This window comes from Onychomys torridus, chromosome 2 (genome assembly GCF_903995425.1).
Source record: "Onychomys torridus chromosome 2, mOncTor1.1, whole genome shotgun sequence".
NCBI classification, from domain to species: Eukaryota; Metazoa; Chordata; class Mammalia; order Rodentia; family Cricetidae; genus Onychomys; species Onychomys torridus.
Genome location: NC_050444.1, coordinates 124,479,019 through 124,505,834, shown reverse-complemented (window position 1 = coordinate 124,505,834; position 26,816 = coordinate 124,479,019). Strand labels below are relative to the sequence as shown.

The following is a 26,816-nucleotide window of genomic DNA, read 5'->3' as shown; positions in this document are numbered from 1 at the left end:
GTCTCTTCATCGGAAGCCAGTCTTCCTAAATCTGACCCCACCCCACACTGTCCCGCTCGCACATGGTCTCATGGTCTCCTAGTCCAAGACATTCAACTTTCTTTTCTTTTCTTTCTTTCCTTCTTCTTTTTCTTTTTCTTTTTTTCAAGACAGGGTTTCTTTGTGTAACAGCCCTGGCTATCCTGGAACTCACTTTGTAGACCAGGCTGGCTTCAAACTCACAGAGATCCGCCTGCCTCTGCCTCTCGAGTGCTGGGATTAAAGGCATGTGCCACCACCGCCTGGCTTCAAGTCTTTCTTGATCCAAGGCCCCTACACATCTTCCCTTTAAGATCTCACAATATGGAGCCGCCACACCCTTGCTGTGTTCCAACCTTGTGCCTTTGGGTGAGATACGCCTAACTGGACCTCAGTTTACTTCCAGATCATCAGCTCCATGATTTGAACCTGTGAGTTTGGAGAGCTCACCAAAACCCTAGCAGCAGCCATCTGAAGTCTCTGGAAGATGGTGCCGAGCCCACCGCTGAGAACAGCCTCTGTGCAAGGCCCAGCGGGACACACAGCTGTAATTACTGCAGCCGCAATCAGAGGCTGACTCAACCGGGGGCCTAGAGCCCGGGGTGGATTCTCAGTTTGGAAGAATGAGAACCCTTTTCAGGACTGGGGGCATCTTTCTGAGCTTCCCCGACTTCACGTGACAGCTGAGGCGGACACATCTTGGACCTTTTTGGTTGGCTCCCTGCTGCTTTCTACAGTGTGCAGGAGTGCCAGCCTCAGGTCTCTAGATTTGTGCCAGGCACAGTGCTAGACATTTCCATTTCATCTTTATAATGACCCAGCAGGGTGAGGATTATGTTCCGGCCTCCAGCATGGAAGTGAGGATGTGGGCTCTGAAGGCTGGCTGCCTGGGCTTGAATCACGGCTCAGTCATTCAGTAGCGACATGACCTTGGCCTAAAATACCTCTCTTTGTGTCAACAAAGTGTAATGATACTATGACCTGCTGCATGCTATTGTTGTAATGACCAGATTAATGTCTGTAAAACGTTTAGAAGTACGTTCATCCTAGGCTCACTACATGTCCCCCATTATTATTATCCACACATAATGGATGAGACTTTGAGTCTTGTTTATCCAGTCAGTGGATAATATTGAGTGAGCACTGCTGGGTAAGAGACATGATGGTAAGCTCTGAGTTCCAGTCTCTCTCTCTCTCTCTCTCTCTCTCTCTCTCTCACACACACACACACACACACACACACACACACACACACACACACACGAGAATGACATGAAGGTGTGGCAGCTGTGTCTGATATCAGAGACTGGGAACAGTTTTGTACATCTAGAAGGGTGACTCATGTCTCACTCTGATCTCTGATCTGTGGCCTCTCATTTTATTTCTGTGGCTGGAATGAGAGGCCACAGAGATGAATAAACATGGGCTGAGACAAGGAAAGGCACAGAAACGTGGGCTGGGGCAGGTGTCTAAACCAAGGTCCCCAATGACACATGCTATGCACTGGGGACGAGTACCTCCAATCCCATGTGGACCCCAAATGTGGGTAGGTTTGGGCCACCTGGCATGGAACACCGTCCTGAATCAGGCAGTCCAATGGGAACAGAGAATTCATAGAATTCACTCTACACCAAGTAACTGTCAGGTAGGGCTCTGGGAAGCACTGACATTCAGTGAGCTTTTAAAAAACGGCCACTTTTGGGCTGGAGAGATGGCTCAGTGGTTAAAAGCACTGGCTGCTCTCCCAGAGGTCCCGAGTTCAATTCCCAGCAATCACATGGTGGCTCACAACCATCTAGAATGGGATTCAGACAGAGCACTCATACATTAAAAAAAAAAAAAAAAAAAAAAAAACCATAAATACATACATAAATGAAATGGCCACTTTTGCCAGGAGGTGGTGGTGCACGCCTTTAATCCCAGCACTGGGGGAGGCAGAGGCAGGTGGATCTCTGAGTTTGAGATCAGCCTGGTCTACGAGTTCCAGCACTGCCAGGGCTACACAGAAAAAAAAAAAAAAAAAAGCCTATCTCCAAACACCGCTCCCCCCTCCCCCTGAAAAAGGCCACTTTGGGCTGTCATGTGGGGTGGTGAAGGGGTCGGGCATCTAGAGATGTAACTTTTGTCACCAGCACTGGATAACCTTGAGCACTTCTTGGTACTTCAGAGCATGAAGCAGCTGGAGCTAACCAGCTGACTCCCAGAAAGTACTCTAACCAAGAGGTGGGGGCTGAGGGGGGGGTCTTAGAAGTTCAAGTCCCTGGGCCCCAGGCCATACTGACTGAACCTAAATGCTGAAAGCCAAGGAATTTGCAGTTTTAAAAAGTTTTCTATTTTTCTTTGTGTGAATGTGTGTCTGCTATGTGTGTGGAGGAGGAAAAGAGGACATTGGATCCCTGGGTGCTGGGATCCAAACTCAGGCCCTCTGGGAAAGCAGAAAGCATTCTTAATGGCTGAGCCACTGCTCCAGGCCCTGGAACCTGCATTTTAGTAACTCCTCTCAACCCAAGCAGTTCCAGGTATCCCTGCGTGAGAACCCCCTGAGTTAACAATCTGCATGTTGAAAAGATACGGCACACCTCATCTCTTTGTAATACCATGGCACCCTAAAAGTGATCCAGGTGTTCAAATGTTTGCAAGCCCCTGAGAGAGCAATGGGGGGGGGGAGAGACAAGGCAAACACTAAGCACAGACCCAGACTCAGAGAACTAAGCCTCACGGGGGAGTTGAAAGGACCACAAGCACCTAAGTGGGTCAGACTGCTCCAGGCTGAAGAGCTGCTTCCCCATCCTACCTTAGGAGACAGTTGAGTCATAAGAGCAATGCCCTCACCATGGGGTTGACGCCCTCTTATAAAAGAAGCTGGAGAATGGATACAAACAAAACGTAGTATGTATATACAAGGGGACTTTTCCAGCCAGGAAGAACAAAGTTATGTCATTTGCAGGAAAGTGAGTGCAATTGAAGATAATCATATTAAGCAAATTAAGCTAGACTGAGAAAGACAAATATTGCATGCCTTCTCTCATTTGTGGTTCTAGTTTTATATGAATATATAAAATTAAGTGTGTGTATACGCCATGAAAATAGAAGAAAAATTATCTAGAGGAACAAAGGAGCTAACGGGAGAGGGAGAGAAGAAGAATATGCTTAACAAGTGTACTTGTATGAAAATGTCCTCATGGAACACAGTCCCATGTACATGAACGTACACAATGAAAACTATGTATAATACAAATGCTCGAGGTAGACTCCATGTCCTCTCTATCACAAAGGTCTGAGTGGCATGGCAGCATCTATAAGGAATGGACCTCACTGGACACCAGTCTGTTGATGCCCTGTGTGTGTAATAGGACTGTATGCACTAGATTTCTGTTATTTACAGTCTACCCAGTCCAGTTCATGACATTTAGCAAAAACCAACTAAGATGTTCATCATCACCCTTACCCTAACCCTGACAAGCAAGAAGGCTGTGAGTCAGATTCCAGGAGCACCATTCTCAAAGGGACTGGGGCAGTAATGTTTCCTAGACCGAGTAGAGCAGCAGTCCTAAGGTTCAGAGACATCAAGTAACTCACCCAAACATGCACAGCACATTGAAGACAGCCCTGTCTCTCCATCAGACCTTTGCATGGCTGAGAGCCAGCCCCAAACTCTCTTCCCCAAAGCCTAGGTGATTGAAACAGCCTTTGGCCAGATGTACCACCTCCAGAGGCCTGGTCCTGCACCCCCCAGTGCAGCAGGCAGCCGATTGAACTTTCAATGAATATTTATACAGTTAACAGCATAACCTTTCAACAAGGACAATGATTAAACAATCTGTCTGCTTCCTTTCTTTATAATTAATAAGGCATTTGCTGTGTCCCTAAATAGGCAGTTCTAATTACAGGCTCTCAAGGACCCAGCAGTGCCTATGACCAGTCCCTTCACCCCTCAAGAGTCAAGGCTCCCAGCATTCCTTGCAGTGGTATTCCAGGGTCCAGAGAGAGGTAGGTGTGTCAAATGCCTGTCTTCCCTGTACCCTCACTCCCTGTGCCTCTCTTGAGGTATAGCTCGTCCCCAAAGCTGGGACTCCAGGCTCGGATCAGGCCTCTCCACTGTGTACTGCCGGAAGTGCTGACGCTATCTCCCAGGCAGAGAGGAAAGCCTAGAGAGTGTAAGTTGCTGGCTGAGAGTCTCATGGAGGCAGCTGAGCTGGACTTCCACCCCAGGTCTGTGCTATATAGCCCCTGCACAGGAGACTGCTGCTTTCCCCAGCATGGCTGGAGAGGTCAGTGAGGTGCTCAGCTGGCCTTGGCTCAGGCAGGCTGAACAACTTGGCTATCTGATGTCTACTGTCAGGATCCTTGAAGCCAAGACCTACAGGCAAGTGGATACAGGTGAAGGAGCCTGGGTTTCAGAGTCGATAGACCTAGATCCAAACTTATTTACTAACACTAAGTTCCTTAGGCAAGACATTTATCTTCTATGATCCCTGGGGCTCCTCTGCTGAAAATGGAGTGGGTAAGTGGTTTGCATGAGGCAGTGTGGGAATCCCTATACTCAAAAGCCTGGAACACACTGGAGCTCAGGAAACAGTTGCTCTTGTCCTACCCCATGCAATGACAATGTAAATGTCTGGTGGGGAGGCTGGTCTCACCCCTGGGGAATAAACAGGAGCTCATATGTCTCATTATGATATGGTCCCATCTCAGCACAGCCTCTCCCTCTGGAACACATGCTCCCAAGGGACACCTTTGGCTTGCTGTCCAAGTGTTCCAGACAGAAGCAAAAATCCTCACTGCCAAACAACACCGGTGAGGGGGCTTGAAACTCCACCCTGAAGGGACTGAAGGCATTTATTAGTTTCCTGAGAATCCTGTCCCAGAAACCCAAATCTACAGGTACTTTTGCCTACTCAGAGGTTAATAAACAAAGAAAATGTTTGTTGATAGTACCTGGTGGGTACTCACTGGTTTGCAATTTTAGAGACTTCAATTTTAGGGAGAAATGGGGATTGCCTGTTCCAAGAGAACTTGAGACTTGGGCAACCACCAATGTCACTTGGCTGGGCCCCTGTCTTAGGAAGCACACCTTTGCACCCTGCCATCCCGAAGGAGCAGAGTTACACTAGGCTCCTTCACACAGCATCAGGCAGAATGGGCGGTCTCAGATCTCCAGGCCTGTACTTCCTGATCTATAAGAAGCAGGTAAGCAGAAGTGAGCAGTGACAGCCCCTTCTAGCTGCCAAGATGCAAGGGGGAAACATCCACATGCAGTGAGCAGCACCCAGCTCTGTAGCTCATTCCCCTCGAACCACTCTCTCCCTGCCTGCCTGCCTGCCTGCCTGCGCCCTCCCAGCAGATGCCTGAAGGTGGGTCAATCAAGTGAGCTATAATTAGAACCCAAATGATACTTTCATTAGGCAAATGTTCTGGGCTTTCCCATTGTGACTCTGGTTGTATTTGATGAGTCCCTATCCCAGGTCCCTCTGCTTCTCTCACACACAACTCCCTCTCCCCCTTATACTAGTTTAATAGTATGACTCTGGTGTCCTGATAGCCCAATAAACTGTAATATCAGGGCAGAGATTTGCGGTCCAAGAACAATAATAAACAACACGGGCACTTACTCCGATACTTGTGTTTTCTCAGTGGAGTCGCACACCCATTATAAGGCGAATATGCCATGCCATTTTACAAAAGGAGAAACCAAGGCTCAGGAAGACTAGGCTACTTATCTGAGGCTTCAAGGCAAAGGACCCGACCCCAATGAATCAGACCCCAAACCTACTATACTCTTCTATCTATAATCTTTCTGTTAGGGGTGAGGAGTAAGGCTCTATCCTGGGAGCTGGCACAGTCCCAGAAACCTGGTAGGCTATGGAGGTTGCTATGGCAACACCAATTAAATGGACAGCGGGTTGGCTGCTGGGTTTTCATTCAGTTGGGAAGCTGTGAGCAAGCCCGCTACCAGTCCTGCTGCCCCAAATTCTGCCTGGTCCTCTCTGGCTGATTCTTCCAGGCAGCCCTCCCTAGTCACATACCCTGTGACCGTTGCTCTGAGCAACGCAGATTCAGGAAGTAGGGACCCCAGACTTTGCACCCCACTGGACAAGTGCAGAAAGTGGGTCTTGGACTACTAAGAATTTAGGAATCTTACAATGAGGAAATCTATGGGATTTCTGGGTCGGGACTCATATTTGGAGGCGCCGTGGGGAAAGGCCCTCACAGCAATTGCCCGGGACAATCCACATGGAGTTGGGCCTCTTCAATCCCGGGTGCTTCCTTGGCTGCTGCTCCTATGAATCAGAAAGCCTGAGAAGCCTGTCTTTTGTCACAGGAAGGGCACTTGCCACAAACAGGCTGTATGTCTGTGAGGCAGGTCTACCAAGTTCTTGAGGCCTCTGGCTGTTCAGCTGATGAATAGAAGGGGGCCTTGGAGTCAGGAGGAGTGGGGAATGTGGGCCCAGCACAGACCATGAGGTAGGAAGGCAGCAAGCCCTGGCATTTTGAGGAAGAAAGACAGGGATATAGGAAGGATGGGAGAGGACTTGGAAGTCACACCTTTAAACCCAGCACTTGAGATCACACACCTTTACTCCCAGGATTTGGGAAGCACACACACTTTTAATGGCTGGGAGGAGAAAGGTATAAAAGGTTTGAGGAGACAGGAACTGAACCTTTACAAGCTGTGGAGTCCTAGAGGTGAGAGGTAGCCATGTCTTGTTCCTTTGTCTCTCTGATCTTTCAGCATTTACCCCAATATCTGGCTCCGGGTTTTGTTGTTTTGTTTTTTGTTTTAATTAAAAGACCCTTTTAGAATTCGTGTTACATCTGGAAAGACCATTTAACATTCGTGGTACAACTCTGCCCCTTCTCAGCTGAGCAGTCATGGTCAACTGGCCAAACCCGGTCCAGTCCCAGTTTCTTTCTCTATTAGGGGATCCACCACCCTCCCATGAGGATGACAGTCACAGGCAAGTGTGGCGGGGCTTTGTTCTTTTGGAAGGGCCGGAGAAAGCACTGGGCTCCCTCTGCCCACGTGCCTCCAGGACAGCATGGAGTGGCATTTGGTGTGGTAAGGGAAGGATGGGGCCTGCACTAAAACCAGGGAGGGCTTGGCAGCTGCCTAGGAAATGAGGGGCCCTTTGTCTGGGGTGGGGGTCTCTCTTGCTCTCCTTTTCTCTCTCTCTTGGAAACTAGTAGTAGCTCTGTTGCTAGGAGACAAGGAAACCCAGTTATCATCAGCGGCAGCCTTAGATGGGACTCTGGCCTCCATTGTCCCTGCCTTTACCTCTGGGGCAAACGTTAGCCCCAGAGAGGGGCTTCTGGATCCCCCTTGCATCCCACCATTCTCCACGTGCTCCCCAGCCTTTTGTCTCAGGCTCGCGCCGCTGATGCCTCTGGACCGCTGGGCCCTCCCCGCTCCCCTCTTCATCTCCTTTTTAATTTAACAAATGTCACGGAATGACCTGCCAGGTCTAAGTTTGCTTTGAGGATTAGAGTCTAGAGAAGAAATCATGGAGAGGCAAGGCTCTGAGCGTGGAAGGCAGTCCTGGAGCACCAGCTCTGCTGCCTCAGCCCTGGGTCCTCCTGTCAGCATCCAGCTCGCCATGAAGAACAGGCCTCCTGTGCTCAGCTCACCCAAGACAGAGGAGAGAGCTGGGCCCTCGAAGTCCTGGCTGGGTGGCCACGGACAACTCACTCCATCTCTCTGAGTTCCTGTGTGCTCCTTTTGAAAATGCAGGCAGTGGTACACCCGCCTCTGGAGGCCGCTCTGAAGATGAAGGGACAGCTGTATACAAAGAGCTTGGCGAGGTGTGGCACCCAGTAAATGATTAACAAGCACCAGCTGCCGTTATACTGCCGCTGGAATTACAATTAAGATCCTCAAGAATGAGAGCAGGGGGCCTGGAAGATGAGCCATGGCTACTTCTGAGCAGTATTTAGGGGCCCATTCCAGCTCCTGGTGCTACAGGAACAGAGTCACACCTGCAAGGGAGCCGAGAAGAAAGCCCGGGAAACAGGCCACACTTGACTGCTTACCAGGAGCCTCCCACTCCCCAGAGGGCCTGGCACTGAGTATCCTCTGCCTGTCTCACATGAACCTGACACGTGCCAACATGAAAACGTGCTGATGAGGAAACAGGTCCAGGGCAAGACTCACAACAAGTGGCCTTGGACTCATCGGATCCGTCAGGACACTCCTCATCACCGTCACACTTCCAGCGCTCTGGGATGCAGTGGCCGTTGTCACAGGTGAAGTCGCTGTCCGCACAGGTCCTCCTGGCTGGGGGACAAAGAGAAGCAAGAGTGAGGATCAGAGTCCGGCAGCAAACAGGTAGCTGGCCTGCACTCCGCCTAAGAAGTGTAACTCCAAACCTCCCGCAGGGTCTGTAAGTCCAGCAAGGCCGGCAGCCACCACTTCCCACCACACCACTTCTCAACGCCTCCCTTCAGACGGTTCTCGGTCCCTTCGCCTGCCCATCCCACCACACAACCAGGCCCCTTGGAAGAGCGCCCGGGAGCTTATGATCATGAACCCTAAAAGCAGACAGTGGTTTTGTGACAATGGACAAGGAAACTGTAGCCAGGATGGAGCACTCGTTGGTCAAGACACCCACACGGGCCCCTGTCCTAGAGCGCTGCAGGAAGACTTCCGTCCTTCATCAGGGTTTTGGAACACGCAGGGCCTTCTGCCACCGGTGTGAATTTGAGGACATTACGGACATCTGAATTCCCTCCTCTTGACTATCGACTGGGAGAACACAAAGGGCTGAGGGAGAGCGAGACGTTAATGTATGAGGACATGCCATCGGGCCCTGCACATGGCAGGTGCTGTCTGTCAGTACAGCTACTGCTGTCTGTCTGGACAGTGATTAGAAGGGAAAGAAATGGGGTGCTATGTGCCCTAACAAGCTGAGATCTCATGGCTCATGGCCGAGTGGGAACAAGAATATGAATACCAGATCCAGCCCCAAACGATTTTGCTGCCCCCATGTGCCTAGCTCTGAGAGAAACTGTAGTTTAGGGGTCAGAGTGGAGAAGAAGGCCATGTCCCAAGGTTGCTCTCTTATTATTTCTGTGTTGTCCTGGTGCCTGGCACTGACCATATCTTTAGACAAGGGCAGAACAAGGCAGCTGTCCCAACAGGGAACCTGCAGATGAGCTTGGCTGCCTGCCCACCCTGGAAAGTGTGGAGTAGAGGAGTGAGGACTTGGCCTTTGGCTCCCTGCACCCTCCATGTACTCCAGGGCCTCGGAGAGTCAGGGACTTCTCAACATCACCTGCATTCAGCTTCCATGAGCCCTACCCAGGCTGGGATGGAGGGTTCAGGAGTGATGTCACAGGGAGCCAGCGGGCCGAGTTTGTGTCTTGGCTGTTGTGTGGTGTGCTCTCAAGGGAGAGATTTTCCCTTCTCTGCCTTTGATTTCTTTGTAGGGAAAGGGATTTGTTAAGATACAATCTTTTTTTTTTTTATTTTTATTTTACTTTATCTGCACGGGTGTTTTGCCTGCATGTATGTCTGTGTGAAGATGTCGGATGCCCTGGAACTGGAGTTACAGACAGTTGTGAGCTGCCATGTGGGTGCTGGGAATTGAGCCTGAGTCCTCTGGAAGAACAGCCAGTGCTCTTAGCTGCTGAGCCATCTCTCCAGCCCCCAAGACACAATCTTTTGGGCATAATTGGTCACAGGTCAAGAGGGAGAACTTAGGGAGCCTGGGCCCTGGGAGTCCTCTCCTGAATGACGGTAGGACTAAATATGATGTTAAGGCCATCTGGATACTGCCCACCTCGAGAGGCTGACAAGTTTCCTCCTTTCTCTTCCCTCGCCAACTTCCCAATTGGCCCCACCCAGCTTACTGTTGGTCCTTAGATACAGTTAATACCATCACACTTGCTCAGGCTGGCGTCTGAAAACCCTCTCTAAACACTGCTTTTCCATTATAAGCTTGGATGTTTCTTTCTCAAAGAAGCCTTCCCATCACCTCCAGTCTTTGTCAGAGACCTCCTCTGAGTTGCCTTAATCCTCTAATTGATCATCTGTAGCCTGGTAAACTCGGTACAGATGGTAGATATTTGGGGCTCTAGCCTGCACAGGCTCTGTCCCGCACTTCAGTTTTGCTATTGTGGACAGACAGAAAGTAGGTGGGTGAACAGGGCTGTGTTTCTGTACAAGTTTGTTTTCAAAGATCAGCAATAGGCTGGTTTTGGCCTGTGCCCTTAAATGTGATGCCCTCTGCTTCATGTCGTCACTGATTCTGTGGTCTGGTGTGGTCTGCTTTTCTCCTGTTCCTCTACAACAGGTACCAAATCAGATTCTACACAGAGCCCAACTCAGAGAGGATAGCAAGCCCATTCCTGGCCTCTTTGCTCTTACACATCCAGGGCAGGGCTCCTTCCCCTTGAAAGCACAGTCCATGGCCTAGGGTTTTTTTGTTTTGGTTTGGTTTTGGTTTTGCCATCTTATGGTCTTTTAGCTGCCTAGCAGGGTTTGGGGGGAACTGACTGGCTTCTTTGACTCCACTCCATGTCTGCTTTGCTTTTCCATGGCATCCTTATAGTGCATCTGTATTCTGAGGAGTCTTCTTCATGTCTTCCTAAGATAGATACCTCTTTTTCTTCCTTCCTTCCTTCCTTCCTTCTCTTTCTTTCTTTCTTTCTTTCTTTCTTTCTTTCTTTCTTTCTTTCTTTCTTTCTTTCTTTCTTTCTTTCTTCTTCTTCTTCTTCTTCTTCTTCTTCTTCTTCTTCTTCTTCTTCTTCTTCTTCTTCTTCTTCTCTCTCTCTCTCTCTCTCTCTCTCTCTCTCTCTCTCTCTCTCTCTATTTTTGGAGACATGGTTTCTCTGTGTAGTTTTGGTGCCTGTCCTGGATCTCACTTCTGTAGACCAAGCTGTCCTCGAACTCACAGAGATCCACCTGGCTCTGTTTCCCGAGTGCTGGGATTAAAGATGTGTGTCACCACTGCCCGGCAGATGCCTCTTTTATTTTTCCAGTTCTCTGTCTCTGCCGGATGTCTTACTCAGGAAAACCTAGGATAAACAGCCTGATAGTTCCTCACTTAACACAGGCAGAGTCCCAGACAAAGCTGTGAAGGTATATGCTCAAAGTCACATGTTAAGTGAGAGTAGATCTGAGCCTATCAAGTTAAAAAACCTGCTCTTCCAACCAGCACAATCCCCAAACAGTGGCACATGTGTCAGAAAAGCCCCTAAAGAAGTTAAGGAGCCAGTGAGAGCCCCAGTATCCGATAAACCTCTGCCCTGGGAATGCAGAGAGCAAGGTACCCGGTCCAAAGAGCTCAAGCAAGGGAACAGGCCTGCCAAGGACAAGATGCAGGTGATGTGAAAGGTGATGCAGGGACTCTGTCACTAGGCATAGGACAGCCAGATACCATCCCAGGACCCTTTCTTCCAGGGCATTCTGGGAGTGTAGGGGAGAACTTGGTCTCTCCCTGTATGTCAAGCCATGGCAGACACTGGGCATGGAAGCTAAATGTTAGAATTGACAGCTTCAGAGATGGCTGGCCCATGGCAGACTGAGGAACAGACTGTTGAGTATCTCGGCCAGTTTGATCCTTTCCACCCAGATCTAGACTTGTACCTTTTACCCCAAGTCCTAGGAACAGTCACAGCTATCCTGGTAGCTGCTGTTAACCCCTTTTCCAGAGGAAACTGAGGCTCTAAGAGTGGGTATGGGGCAGAAAAAGGACTTCAGGGGTCTGTGTGGCAGCTGCCAGAGGTTACGTAAATCCCTTTCCACTAAGGCTTACAGCCACCAGGGTATTGGCAGGTAAAGAATAAAGACTCCAGAGACAGATGCCCCCCAAACCTCTGGGACCTTGTTGCAAGGACCACCAAGCATGGAGGTTCTTGTCCAAAGGTATACCCTTTCCATGTGCCCAAAAGTGTATAGCAGAAACCTGGCCTATGGTGATCTGTGCTTAGGAATGTACCCTGGAGAAGCTGAGACAGCGTGATAACTTTCAGGTTTGAGACTAGACTAAACCACTTTGAAGGCTCTCTGTTGGACTCTGAAATCACATAGAAGGATCTAGCATGGGAGCTTAAGATGAATCCTGGCATGGCCACCTCTTCACTAGGTGACTGAGAGCAAGTCCGTCTGTCTCGAAGTCAGCAGGGAGGTGGCTATCTTGTGTAGCACTGCCCCAGGACAAAAGGCAAAAGAGCTCAGTGAATAAGCTCAGTATCCCTCCAATGTAGCCAGGCTAGCTCGGCTCTGCCACAGAAGAGGCCAAGCCGTTGGTCAGGGCCATCACTGCAGGCCATGCCAGACTCTACTCTCCTGGCCTTGGCTTTGGTTCCCAGGGCAATTCCCCAGCTGGGCTCCAGGCTGTGGTTCACTGTTTCCAGGGATTTATGTCCCTCTGTGCCAGTCTGCCCCTTGGACAATGCCCACCTCTGTGAGTCCCTGTACTCCACACTGCAGGAGTGATACATAGTCATCCAGGGTCTGCGACATCATAATCTGGTGCCATGGCAACAGATGGACTGCTACAAAGGACTTGGGATTCCACAGGGTGGTGAGGAGGGGCCTACCCCAGGGGAGAGCAGAGGACAGTGGGAAATCCGGAACAAAGGAAGTGAGAGTTACTGCTATTTATAATAGCACAAGCAAAAGAAAGCATCCGACAGTTCATGGTCAAAGGGACTCTTCTGTCCCTTGTGGCTGTGTGACCTTATTCAAGATACACTACCTCTCTGAGCCTCACAAAACACAGGGTTGCTACGGGGAACACATGGGACGAGGGGGTGCTAGGGATGTGTGAACTAAGAAACAAAAGGAGATGTCGTTGAGGAGTATAAAGTCACAGCCCTGGCCCCAGCTAAAGGGTATGTGATGCGGGGTTGTCAGTCAACACATCTGGATGGCTCAGGAGACGGAGGTGTAGTGCCGACTGGTCCTTCAGCAGCTCTCAGCTCCTGTATGATTTTGCAAATTATTATGATCACTCACCACTCCCACTCACCACCCCCAGAGGCGTCCTTCCCCAAACAATACATATCCTCAAACTGTGGATCCCACCCACACGCTCCTGTGCAGATGTGGCTACAAATAATCCAGCTGCTGCTTGTGGCCAAGAGAATGTCCCACCAACCAGAGTCCCCAGATGAGTGACGACTCAAGGTCACAGCATGTACCTGTTGAGAGGCTGCACTTGAGCTCAGGTATTGATATCTGGGCCGACTGTGTGGCCAGAAAGCCTGAGAGGCCTCTCTAGGCCACCGGAGGAATTCTGTGCCCAAAGAAGGAGGTGCCTATTGTGAGGATGGGGTGGGGGAGGGCATTCTGGGAAGGGTTAACAGGCCTGGACTGGAGGAATCAGCACAGTCTATAAGGGACTGGGTGAGTGGCTGAGGAGGACAACAAGGATCATGGGGCCTGTGAGCTCTTCCGGGCTAGCAGCCAACTTGCTCTGCCTGGCATCACACTGCCCTTTGGAGGCCGAGTTTGACCTTGCTTTCCTTAAGCTCACCCAGGGACCCGCTCAGCACAGAACTGCTTATTCAGCAGCCAGTGAGCCCCATGGCTCTGTTTGCTTTGTGATTTGGTAAAGCTGTGCAACATGGACCCATGGCCCCTAGCAGAGGAAGAGAGTCAGAAAACAGGCAGAGAGCCTGGGTGGCCATCTGCCCATATCTTTAAGATATACTTTCCCCCATGGAGAATCATGATGCAGTGGCTTACTAAAAGCCACCAAAAAAGTCTGCAGCAGATACCTAATTGGCTGTTTCTTCCAGTACATCCAATTTTGTTTAAGGAAGAGATTCCCCTTTCTGGATGCCATGTCTGTTTTCCAAGAAAAGAATGCCCAGTGAGCCATATCCGGGAAACACTATGTGATGTAAGCTCTCGATTCTATAAGATGAGGTCCTTGGAAGAAAGTCTGGCCACAGGCACCCAGTAGAGAACAGCAGTCATCTCACTGTGGGCCTTTCCTACAAGACCATGAATAACAGGTGTTCAAAGAGCAGCCCAGATAAGCTCAAGGGGTTCAGACATAAGTCCTCAAGATCAGGGACTGAGGCCAGCCACCTGGGCCAGGGAGATGAGAGAGGCCAGGGATGCCGACCCTCTCTTCCCTCTGGTCTCCTGAGCTCGAGAGAGAGACAGCAGAGACCAGTGAGTAAGGGGGAGTCCAGCTCAGCACTGCCACTGAGTGACCTGGGTGCCCACGGAGGGAAGGAGAAACCAAAGACTTAAAGCTTCCACCTCAGGACCTGCCCAGAGCGACTCAGCTGCTTCTACTTCCTCTCTCAGGCCTAGGCCAGCACCGGGTGGCCTGGCTCTGCCTGCAGCCAGCCCTAAGGCAGCTGGGCCACTTGTACCCTGTTCGGGGAGATGAAAGGGCTGCTCCCCACACAGTTACCCTTCTGCAGAGCTTGCCAGGCCCTGGGGTTGCCAAGACAACTGCTGCCAGCAGAATGGAGATCCGGGGTGGGGGCAGGGGGCGTGCCAGCCCGCCCCTGGCCTACTAACCTGGCAGGCAGATTTAAATGACAGCCCAGGAAGCTACTATTAAACTGTCACCCCAGTCAACAGGACGGCAGACTAAGAGTGTTCTCTGGCTGAAACCACAACACAGCAGGAGCGTGAGGGGGAGGAGACAGTGGCCTGGAGCAGCCTGCACCCCCTTCCTTCCAGGAGGCCCTGGCCTGCAGGCTTGTCCACCCACTGCCAGAAACACCCTTGCAGGCTAGGGTGGCTCCTGGCATGGAGCTGCCACACAGTGCAAGGCCTGGCAAATGTTATTCTTCACACTTTAGCAGAGAAACCCTTTTCCCAAGTGAAACTCCAGCACAGAAAATAGGTAAAAACGGAGCCGCGGTGTGGAAACAGGGCAAAAAGTGGAGAATCCCGTCCATTGTTTCCCCTCAACAGTCCTGCAGGAACCCTCAGGAAATGCTGGGACTTGGGAGCTACTGTGTGGTTCAGCAGCTCTGGGTTCAGCTCCTCACCCCTCCTCAGGCCTGTGATATTTCCCATGAGCCCCAAGGTTAAAGATCCCATGGGCCTGACATTCCAAACAGCTTCCCTGTGCCTCAGGCACTAACTCTCTAAGGGTTCCTGGTTTTAGTGCCTCAGCCTGACCTGCACACCCTAAGCTCCTGTGACTCTGTCACTGCTGGAGTCAGAGGCGTCAGGAAACGGCATCGACTACATCCCTGTTTCCCTGGTCCAGGCAGCCGCATTCTGACAACCCACAACTCCAGGCTCTCGGTGGTACTGCAGACTTCCTAGTGTCCTACCACACATCAAGAGTGGTGTGTAGGTTCAAGCCCTTGGCTCTGTGTTGCCTAGCTGGCTGCAGGCCTCAGGCCACCACTATCCATCAGCAGGTGACATTCAAGACATGAGTCCTTTTTCCTCCCACCTGGGTAGAATGAGGAAGACCCCACAGTCGCTGAGGAGGCCGAGAGGAGTAGAGAGATCCTCTCATGGTGGGGATCACTTATGTGACGTCCTCTTTGCTCTTAAATTGGGAAAAATGTCCCCTCTCCTGCCCAGTTCGCTACAGATTGCACATTCTACCCAGGGCACATCAGGAGTCAAACAAAATGTCCCCAAACACGGAGGCAACAAAACGAGGTAGGGAGGGGCCAGGAGGCCAGAGAGAGACAACGTGGGAGACATCTGCAAGGACACCCTCATGGGGAGTAGGGGTGGAACTGGGCCTGGAGTGTCAAGATCGCCTAGTGACCTGTGGCTGTGGCAGACATCATTGTTACTCCATGTGCAGCTGGTATCACTGTCTCCCAGTAGAGATGGGTCTTCCTGCCATCCTCTTAGAGGAAGGTACCATCACCAGGGCATAGGTGAGAGTCCCAGAGAGAGACGTGAGCAAAACATCAGTCAGCAGGGTCTGAGCCAAGACTCGAGCCCATACCTCCCTCCCTGACCCAGGCTCTTTCCTCAGTGTCCTCGGCCTAGGAACTCCCTCAGAGAATCTCTAGCCCCACATCCCTAACTAGCAAGGTGGCCTCTTCTACCCTGGGTCTGTCCAGCTGATGCTCTGGACCAGTGACTTCAAGACACACAGAGGCTGTGATCTTTGGTGTGCTCCAGTGCCCCCCAAAGGGGTCACCCAGGGCTTCCCTCCTTTCAGATCCAGTACATCCCAGTTGCTCTCGGACACTTGGTCTGGCTGTCACCAGGGAGGTCCAAGCTCTCTCTAAGGTATGTGAGACTCCCAGTCGCCACAGGACAGATGAGCAGCTCTGAGGGTAGACAACAAAGACATCTTCTTGTCCCAGTGATTTGTAGAAGCAGGCAGCATTGAGCCAGTGACGGCTGGGGGTGGGGGAAGGGTACACAGGAGAGAAGCAGATAGAATGGGATCAGCAGGGGTCTTGGGCTAGTGCCTGCCAAGGACCCAAACCCAATGCCTGCATGGTGCTTGGAGGCACAGGTGTACACCTCAGGAACACCATCTCCTAAGGAGCAGATCAGCCCCATCCTGGAATGTGGACGGCCCACTTGGCCCTAGGATTCTAGGTCCCAGGGAAGCAGCTAGAAGAAAACTAGGCATCCTCAAAGTAGAAGCTTCCAGAGAGCAAGAGGCAAGGTTGGGAAATCCTTTTAGACCAGGGATTCTAGCCCAGGGTCCTGCCTGGCTCCAGCTTCACAATCCCCTATGGGGCAGAGGATACCTGATTTGTCTCAGCCTCTAACCAGGAACCTTCCTCCCTAAACCCAGGTAAGCCACCTGAAGCCTCTAAGAGGTCTGTGGTTCATACACACACACACACACACACACACACACACACACACACACACACACACACACAGAGTTCAGGCCTGCCAAGGTCCCTTGCATTGGGGTACTTGTTCTTCATGCCATAGGCCTCCTGGTGGGAGGAAGGGCAGCTCCTCTGCAGTTCAGAGGATCTAGATTGCCTTCTAGTCTTCTCTGCCAATATGCTGAGGGACCCTTAAGCAGGCTTCTTTAGGCTCAAGGCCCCACCAGCTGCCAGTAGAAAGCCCAGCGTTCCCAGAGCAGAACTCAGCAGCCAGTGTCAAGCAAACCAGGCTACAGGTGCCCAAGGATCCTTGGTGCAAAGGAATACAGGACGGAGTGACTAACCTCTCCCACAGGAGGTCACCCCTAGGCAGTGGCTGCTCATGCTGGGAAGAGGCGGTGGCTGAGTAGAAGATACATGCTTCACCCATTAGCCCAGTAGGTGGAAGCATTCCTGTGAGCCCGGAGGCTCATTCACCAGCAACAAGTGTTCCTGGGAAATCTGCTTCCTGATGCTGGGCCTGCTGCCTCTGCGAGTGGACCTCTGTGCGGGGGTTCTCACTTATTGCTAGCACATGTAGGGCAGGCAGGACCCAGGAGCCTGTCACCCCCAGATCACACTAGCCATCTAAGGAGTCTCTGCTCACCTGTGTGCCCAGTTTAAGGTATGGCTGTGAGAAATTGGTAGGCCCTGTGGTAGGGATGCTACTGGCTGAGAGAGAGAGAGAGAGAGAGAGAGAGAGAGAGAGAGAGAGAGAGAGAGAGAGGAAGTGTTCATGTCACTAGGGATGTATGGAGGTCTGAGGACAATTTACAGGAGTCAGTTCTCTCCATGTACCAATGGGTCCTGGGACTGAACTCAGATGATTAGGCTTAATGGCAAGTACCCTTTCTGACTGAGTCTTCTTGCTGGCCCCTACTGGCTTACATTCTACTGAGGATAGGGTTAAATTAACTTTGGGATAGCTCCAGCCCCAGCCTGCACGATCCTGGCTGTGCTCTGGGGCCTCCGCTTTCTCTGTGCCTTGATCTCCTCGTCAGTGGTGTGATGGGCTGGACAAGATGAGCTTCAAGCTCCCTAACTTTTGGATGCAGTGTTGCCCACCACCAGGCCTAGGGCAAGGCGGGCAGAAGGAGGAAACTGTGGCCTGGTACCCAGGTCCTCACTGTCTACACTGCTTTGGCTCAAGATATCGGGAGGTGGGTATAATCAGAAAGACTTTCTTTCCCTGCCTGTCCTGCTGACTCTTACCTTCCTCGGAAGACGATCAAGGGGACTGTTCAGAGGGCTCAGGGAGTCTTCCCTTACCCTGATTCCTGGCCACCTGCTTCCTTCAATTCCTCAAGTCACTGTCAACCAGAGCCTTCTCACAGCAACCCTGCCATAGGCAGCTCCACTGGGCCACTCCTCTCCCCCTGGTGCGCCTCTTGCTGTGTGTTACAGCCAGCAAGCACTAGTGTGATGGTGTCTGGCAGTGCCCCCCTCCCGATGAACCAGTGGATCCCTGGCCTAGAGTGCCACTCCTCAGGAGGTGTTTGATCCCCCACCCCCAGCCTCAGCAGTTGGTATAGGCCAGCTTCAAGGAATGCAGTGGAAGATGTGCCATGCAGTGCACACCAGACAGACAGCTGCTGCACAGCTTCCAACAGAACTAACTGCAGCTGAAGAGATCTGGGAGAGTGTGGGGAGATGATTCAGTGGGTAAAGTGTCTGCTGTACAAGCATGGGGACATGACCTTGTGCCCCAGCACCCACATTTAAAAAAAAGTCAGAACTCTGAGAGAAGGGAAGGGGACATGGGTAGAACCCCAGAACTCTCTGGCCAGCCAGTCTAGCCAAATAGTGAACTCTGGGTTCAGTGCCATTCAGTGAGAGACCCTGTGCATGTGCACATGCTCACTCTCCCCAGCGCCCACTCTGTCTCTCTCCTATGTGCTTCAGTTACTGTCTCTTGTCTGTCTGTCTGTCTGTCTCCTCTCTCTCTCTCTCTCTCTCTCTCTCTCTCTCACACACACACACACACACACACACACACACACACACACACACACACACACACAAAAGAGCCACAGGACCACAGATCCAGCTCTCCATATCTCAAGACAAAATTACACTACTCAGGCCCACTGGGCCGGAATGTGGGCACTAGTCACAGAAACTTTCCAATGCAGCCATCAGAGTCGCTCCCTGGCAAACTGCAGAACCCCAGAAACTCCTGTCATGGGATCTAAGGCAGGTGCCAGAAGCAGCAGGCATAGTCACCCCTCCCCCACCACAGACACAGGAATCCCATTCCCACTGCTGACATATGGCCAGTCTGTGCAGGCAAGAGGCTGAATGCTGTCCCTCCTGAACAGGGAGGGGAATGAGTTCTCAACGGGAGACCCCCACTTTGTACAAATGGATTCTTCACCCTCCTTGTTCCTTGGCTCTGGTCAGAAAGATTCTCAGGGAAGTGGCAAGGAGCCAGGAGCTGCCATGGAATGACTTTAACCACCAGACAGGCTCGTAATAGGCTTCGGTGGGAAAAAGGCAGGAGCAGGCGATTCATTCCAACTTGCGATGCGATAAAGAAAATTAAGGCATAATACTGAGGAGGCAGTGGCTCTGTTAACCTGTGTGGAATACCAATGACTTCAAGCTTCTCAAAATTGCTAGAAATAAAAGAAAACCCAAAGGAGTGTGATTGTGGCCCAAGGCTCATCTGGATTAGGCTGTTTGTTTGCCCTGGCACTCTAATGATGGGAATGAGGGGAAATTCCCTGTTACCTGGGAGACAGTTAGGCCAAAACAGGGGGTGGGGCGAGGTGGGGAGGCAGGCCCATGCGTTGCCACTGGTCTGCTTGGCAAGTGCTCAGGGTAGAGGGGATCCCCAGGTTCACTCCAGGAGAGCTGGGTGCAGAGACTGCCATGGCTTCCCTTGTCCCTGCCCTCTGTGGTCCTCACCTTCAGTCCCAGGTGGAGCATCTGGGAGGACCAGTTTCATTCAACTCCCGTGTCAACCAGAGAGTATGTGCCCGGCAACCTACCAGGTACTGATGAAGCCCACAGCTAGGGAAGACCCCACAGCTGGAGAAGACCCCACAGCTGGAGAAGACCCCACAGCTGGAGAAGACCCCACAGCTAGAGAAGACTTCTGGGGGCCTTGTCTCAGAGCACTGGTCCTGGGGGAAGGCCCACCCATTCATCTGAAGCCAGCCAGAGGGCAAGGAGCAAAGGCAAAGTGACCAGGGGCTTTACGCCCCGTAAAATGGCCACTTGGGGCTTGCATGGAGGTGACGCAGTCTACCCTGCATGCACTGCCTGTCACTCCAGAACAAATTCATCCCCTTGGTCTTCCTTTCAAGTGACCAGTTCCCCCTGGCACAGAAGTTTGGGAGAGTCTAGTCTACTACCTATTGTGGTTTTCCCTGCCAGGAGCAGGTTAAGGGACCCAGGGCTTAAATCCTCTCTGTCCCTTACTGGCCGTGTGGCCTCAGGCAGATTACTTGGCGTGGTACACGTCATTTACTCTTAGATGAGGAACATGGGCTGAGACTTGGTCCTGACAATGGAGTGGTGGCCACCTCATTGCTCCTTAAGGTGTACAGAGCCTACTGCATACAGTTCCTCGATTAGTCTGGTGCTCAGAATTGAACCTAAAGCCTCCTGCATGCTAGGTAAGTGCTTTACCACTGAGCTACATTATTTATTTGTCTATTTATTTTGGGTAACAGGTCACGTTGTTGCTCAGGCTGGCCTTAACTTACTATGTAGCCAAGGATAATCCTGAATTTCTGGTCCTCCACTACCATGACTGGTTTATGCAACACTGGGGATTGAACCACGGGCCTTGTGTGTGCTAGGCAAACACTCTTCTAACTGAGCCACCTCTCCAGTCCTTCCTGGATTCTTACAAGTATCCTATGAGGTTTGGAGTGAGACAAGACGGGCCTGGATCACACAGCAAACGAGTGAGTGGACCCTCTAGATCCAGTGTTTTCAGCAGCTCAGGGGGCCTCCTCTATGGAACGAGAACACAGGAGCTGCAGTGGGAGCTCTGAACTTGATCCTGGTCAGTCCTGAGATGTAAGAGTGGTACTCAGAGGAACCTCTCCGAGTCACCATGAAAATCTGACAGCATAAAAGATGCCTAAGGCACAAACTGCTGGCCAGGGCAATAGCCTAGTGGAGGAGAAAAAGCATCACACAGGGAGCCCAGGGATTGGGCTCCGGTCCTGTCCCTCCACCTTGGCTCTGTGCATGGACAGGCCTGGCTTCCCCCATCTGTCAAACACAGCACAAGGACTCCTGCCCTCTTCCCAATGCCAGCGTATACCTGCCAACCCTATCTCCATCCTGCCTTCTGCCCAGACAGTCTGTGACCACCACCTCTGCCAGGAAGGCTCAAGAGGCCCACTGGGCATATAGCCCAGCCTGTCTCACTCTGCCCAAAGCCAGGCCTGAGACGAGACCACACACAGGGAAGTATGTTAAAATGGACATGCAGGCCCTCAGGCATGGCACCCAGCACACAAACATGCATGCACAGAGATAGACTCAGCCACTTGTACACTCATATAGGCCCCACATACCAAACATACTGAGACACACATACCACACTGTGCACATGCTGCAGCACACAGGCCACATACCCCCACACACACAGGTGGCTTCCTATGATGCTTACACACTGCAGAAAAATATGCCTGCAGATTTGCCTGCCTCTCCTGTGACAGCCAGATGGTGGGATTCTCCCACTGGGCTACCATTTAATGCTCTAATTAATTAAAAAAAAATCTGGGTACCCACGGCCTGGATTTGTTCCAAATGTCTCAGGCATGGCCTAGCCAGAGGCCAAGGAAGATAGCGGGACTTAGGGAAGGGGGGCACATGGTACCTAGCAGAGGCCCCACCCTTCACCTTGCTAACACGGGGGCAGGAGCCATCTGCCCCTACAACTCAGGATAGGGAACAACTCCATTGCGGCATTCCTGCACCATCACCTGGCCACAGGGAGCTCTGTTTTTGTAGTGGGGTGGGGAGGCCTCTTGGACTGCACTGCAATATGAAGATGTTTGCCAACACTGATGTGAACTGGAAGCCTACAGGCAGATCCAAAACTGTCTCTGCTGAGTCCTATGATGTGCAGAGCATGTCTTCTTCCATGGGAGGACACTGAAGAGAATGCGTTCATGCACAGTAGTCAGCTGTGAAACAGGAGAGAGGCAGAGCCGAGGGACCACCAAGCTCCCTGCCCTGAGCTTCTACATTCCAGTGCGGCAGTCAACCGGAAGCAGTCAGCCGACCCCTCTACCCCTGCCTCCAACCCATTGCCCAGGCCATGAGGAGGGGGGAGGGTACTGCGGGCAAGTGAGAACTGAACATCATTCACCCTCCAGGCCTTTCCCAATGTGGCCTTTGCTTCTGAACGTTTGGGAAACACACGTAGTAAATTTACCGCCTCGCTTGTGAGTAATCTGCTGTCAGGAGCTCTGTGTAAGTGCGGGGCTGAATTAACAAGGCTTAATTAACATTAATGTTGTGACACATCTCAACCTGAGTGGGGAAACCCCCCATATCCTGTCCCCAAGCCCCTGCCTGCTCTCTCCTATTCATGTGGGAGGTGAGAGGCTCAGCAGGGACTCTCAGAAATACTGATGGGCAACATGGGGGGGCTTGGGGTCTTATGGGAGAGAGAGAGAGAGAGAGAGAGAGAGAGAGAGAGAGAGAGAGAGAGAGAATATATCAGTCAAACATTCATTTCCAATAAGGCTCTCACACTGCCCTCTGAAAGCCAGACCCCAGGCTCTGAATCCTCTAACTCATTATATGCCGTGTGAGCGTAGGTGAGTTTCCCTGCCTCACAGAGTAAGGCCACTAAGTAGCCACTGTACATTGTGCCCATCAGCTCTCAGTTCTCTAAGGTGGGGACCACCGTGTCCCTGATGTGCAGATAGGACACCTTGACACTAAGAGAGAGGTGGCCCAACCAATTCTCATGCTGTGTGACTATGGTAGAGTGGGCCGCAGTATGGGTGGAGTGAGGGCCCACGGCCATCCATTACCCGCATTGAAAAGAGCCCCTTGAAAATCCAAAGGGGCAAAGTTTATGGGGGAAAGGTTAGGCCCTGGGGCTCCCCTGGGTTGAGCCCAGGCCTGGCCACAGTGTTTGTGGAGTGCCTTTATAAATGTCGTGTGAAAGGAGACTGTGCCCTTGAACAGTGAGTGGGCCTCCAACTAGAGTGGCCCAGGAGCCCATTTTCCACCCACTGAGGCTTAACTAGGCACTCACCACCCCAGCTACCCAACCAGCGTCAGGCTTTGGGGAAGGGACAGCCATGGTGGGCATCCCTTGCTCTCAAGACTGACACCATCATCCATTCCTCCTGGCTGTCCTCAGGACACCAGCAGAGACCTGGCATGAGGGAGGCACACTGTAATTTATCATTAATGACTGCCACTATTAATATTAATGAGAAGATGCCCATGCCCAAGAAAGAGGCCCAAGGCCTTAGCTCTGCATACATCTTGGGTTACTTGCAGTTTAAGGGCCTTGGACCCCATCCCAAGTCTGACCACACTGTGGCTCCAGAGACAGGAGGGGCCCTGGGCCCTGAGTCCTCAGTTCCCAGTGAACTTGGTGCCAAAGACCTGCTTGGGTATGGGGTGGGGTGGGGCTTGAACAGGGTCTACCTCCACAGAAGCACTGGGAGCCCTTGTTAGGCCAGTGGCCCTCAACAAGCTCCAGCACACCTAACTCTGCTCGGGACACACACACACACACACACCCTGCCTGGATGCACACCCTAGGAAGTCACTCAGTCTCCACCGCAGGCTTCTCCTCTGTGAAGAAGAGGTAAAGGTAAAGACAGGGCACAGAGAAGGATGGAACACAGGTGAGCACTCAGTCGAGAACACTGCCAACAACTGGAGACTCAACTTTGCCAAGGGTGGCTGAGAGGCTGGGCAGGCTCCAGGGAGTCTCTAGATTCACAGAAATGCTCTAAGTAAGCAAGACAAGCCAAAGGCTGGGACCTCTGGAGCCTCAGGACAAACAGAGAAACTTTCTGAGAGCTGAGGACTGCATTATGAAGGAGCTCGGCTCTATCTCAGAAGCTGTAACAAGCAAAGAATCCATCCACCCACCCACCTACCCATCCAACCAATAAGTGATCACTGGCCCCCATGCGGCCACTGGAGGTTGGGAGAGAGGGGAGAGCCACTCCTGCCTGTTGAAACTACCTTAAAGAAACATGACACACCAAAGGGACCAGATCAACCTTGGGTCAGGACTGTCCACTCTTGTGGACGTGTCAGGGCCTACAAGAAATGCAAGGAGCCTCCAGCCATGGAGGCAGCTCAAGGAATCCCAGAACAGCGCACACAGGCGTGACGCTCTGGCTCAGAAGGCACCCTGTTTGAGCCCCCAATGCTCTCTGTGATCTGCGGGCCTCCTGTCCCCAGGCTCTTCCTTGACCACAGCTCAGTCCCAGCCCCTAGAGTCCCTGCCCACCCCCCAATGCACAGTGAAAGGGAGCAGCATCTGTCCTCGGTGGGTAGGGGCAAGGAACAGCCAGTCGAGGCAGGTGGCAGGCTCACCCCTTGCCCACTTTCCTGCCCCACAACATCCACGCGTAACCCACCCCCAAGTTCCTGGGGAACAGGCTCTGAGGAGGCCAGGCAGCCAGACCACCAGCTGCTTCCCCTCCCTACACAAACCACGGGCACAAAGCACCCTCCCCCAGCTCCGCCCGCCTGCGGTGACAGCCTCTTGGCACCAGCTGTCCCTCCCTCCATCTGTCAGGAATCAGTGCAGACAAACTGTGAGAACCAGAGAGGAAGGAGTAGTGCTGCATGGACCCTCTCCCCTCCCCTGCCTTCCTAGCCCTCCCTCCCCTCCCCTGCCTTCCTAGGCCTCCCTCCCCTCTCCACCCCTCCTGCATCTCCCCCTCCTCTTCCATCTGTCTCCATGATCCCTACAGATGAGGATGTCTGACACAGTGGGCATACAGAGAGGATGAGGACAGGCTGCCCAGCACCTCCTCTTACAGACACCATGACCACAGCATGGCCACCCACGTGTCCTCCCTCCTCTCCAGCCACCCAGGAATGATGGGACTGAGAGCTCAGTGTTCCCATCTGTGCAATGGGTCTAGTAATTTCTTTCCAGACCACCTTCCGAGGGCCACCATGAGCTTCAAGACCCGTGGAAACCTCACGGGAGTCAGATGGCCAGTGTCTTTGACATTTTCTAAGGTTTCAGTACTGCCTTCCTCTGGGAGTTATGGGGTCACAGCAGGACTTAGATGGAAAATGTCCTGCAGAGTACCAATAGCCACAGGATCACAAGCAGGCCCGTCATTGTGAGAGGACAGCAGGGCGAGGGTAGGTAGTATCCAAAAGGCCATCCGACACTGTGCTGGAGGCAATCAGTGGCCAGTGTCCTCACCTCTACAGAGCACCCAGGATGCTCAGCCCAGGCTGATTCTCTCTACATTCTCCAAAGCGTGGAGTAGAGACCAGCATTTTGGTTTTCAAGTGAGCCATGCCCGGCTGGCTCCCCAAGTGCCTGGGGAAGCCCTGCTGCGGGGGGGGGGGGTGTTGTGGGGTGCAGGAAGGCTGCCCCAGGGGACCGAGGGCTTCCTGAGATGTGAGACTTCTACTTTTAATCCCAGGGCGGCTCTGAGCAGAGCAGAACAAGTGAGTCATGCTTGTGTGGGGTAGCACTTGGCATTGGCAAGCAATAAGCAAACCTAACTGTCACTGGCAAAGCAAGCCCCCTGCTGGCCCCACCTATGAAAGCCCCTGTGGAAGGGAGGCTCTGGTGTGACCCCAGCCACCACACACACACACACACACACACACACACACACACACACACACACACGGGGGTGGGGGGAGGCATGGCTGCTCCACACCTTCATAACGGCAGAAGCTAAGGCTCATTGAAAACATATTGAAACGGGCCAGTGATCCTGGGGTAGAGCCCAGGGCACATAACCAACCTACGGGGACATGGGACAGAGGGCTCCAGGGCTCTAATCCCCCTCGTGCTTCCCTGGAACTTTTGGAATCCTGTGCCCATCCCCAGAGTCGGCCAAGGGAGCTGGCACACTGCAAGAGGTAGAGAGCATGCCAGGCCCAGGGTCACCTTCCACTTCCTCCACCTCTCCCTCCAACACAGGCATCATCCTCTTAGCCCTGCCCCCAAGGTACGTCTACATCGGAACCACAGACTCCAGACTCACAGGACAGAGGGACAGGGACAGACAGAGAGAGACCTGAGCGGGGAGAAGTGTGACAGAGGAGAGGAAGCGCCCTGGGGATGGTAGCTCTACAGGTAAAGTAGGGTTGGACTGCCTGGGAGAGAGGGAGGGTAGAGCTTTTCCCTTGGGGAGGGCTGGAGTACAGTCCAGGGTTTCGGGTGGTGGACGGAGACTGAGGCTGCAGAGGAGACAGGAGCATGTTAGGTTGTGACTGGCCCTGAGCATCAGCCGAGGAGACTGCCCCCTGGAAGGGCAGGCAAGGAGGGGAACAGCCTTGCCTCTTCAGAGTGCACAGCAGAGGTCAGACAGGAGGCGGAAGACCGCCTTCAGGGGGGCGCTGCCTTGTCTGAGAGGGTGAGGCAATGCGGGGGTGGACTGACAGGTGGCAGGCAGGGAGAAGAATCTTGGGGACCACAACATGTGAGGGCACAGGGAACAGAGAGTTCCAGCCAGAGCCCCACACTCGTGCTGTGCCCAGCCATCACAGACCTAGGCACTGCTGCTCAGGAAGCTAAGCTATATCGAAGAGTGTCATCCCCTGGGCCTCTGGGCACATCTGTCATCACCTTTCACTTCCCAAAGCCCCGAGAAGTCAGTCACATGACAGCAGGCAGGCATTGCCAACAGCACCTGAGAATGGGCAGCCTGTGGGCCCCACACTGAGGTCAGAGAGAGAGAGACCCCCAAAGGTTGAGCCTCCCTGTATTGGGCCATGACAGGAAGGAATCCAGAGCAGCCCTGAGTGAGGCAGGAACAGTCTCTGTAAACAGAGGCCCCTAAAGCAGCTAGAAACAGAAGGCAGGCCAG

At 52.4% G+C, this 26,816-nt stretch overlaps 1 protein-coding gene across 15 annotated transcripts in view; it reads right to left on the bottom strand.

Annotated features, from left to right (window-relative positions):
• Positions 1-26,816, bottom strand: part of Lrp8 (LDL receptor related protein 8) — a 68,074-nt gene that overhangs the window by 29,084 nt on the left and 12,174 nt on the right. For all 15 annotated transcript variants that reach the window (XM_036177645.1, XM_036177652.1, XM_036177647.1 and 12 more), the window contains exon 3: positions 8,168-8,290. In XM_036177645.1, coding sequence (XP_036033538.1) covers positions 8,168-8,290 — 123 coding nt within the window. The remainder of the gene's footprint in view (positions 1-8,167; positions 8,291-26,816) is intronic.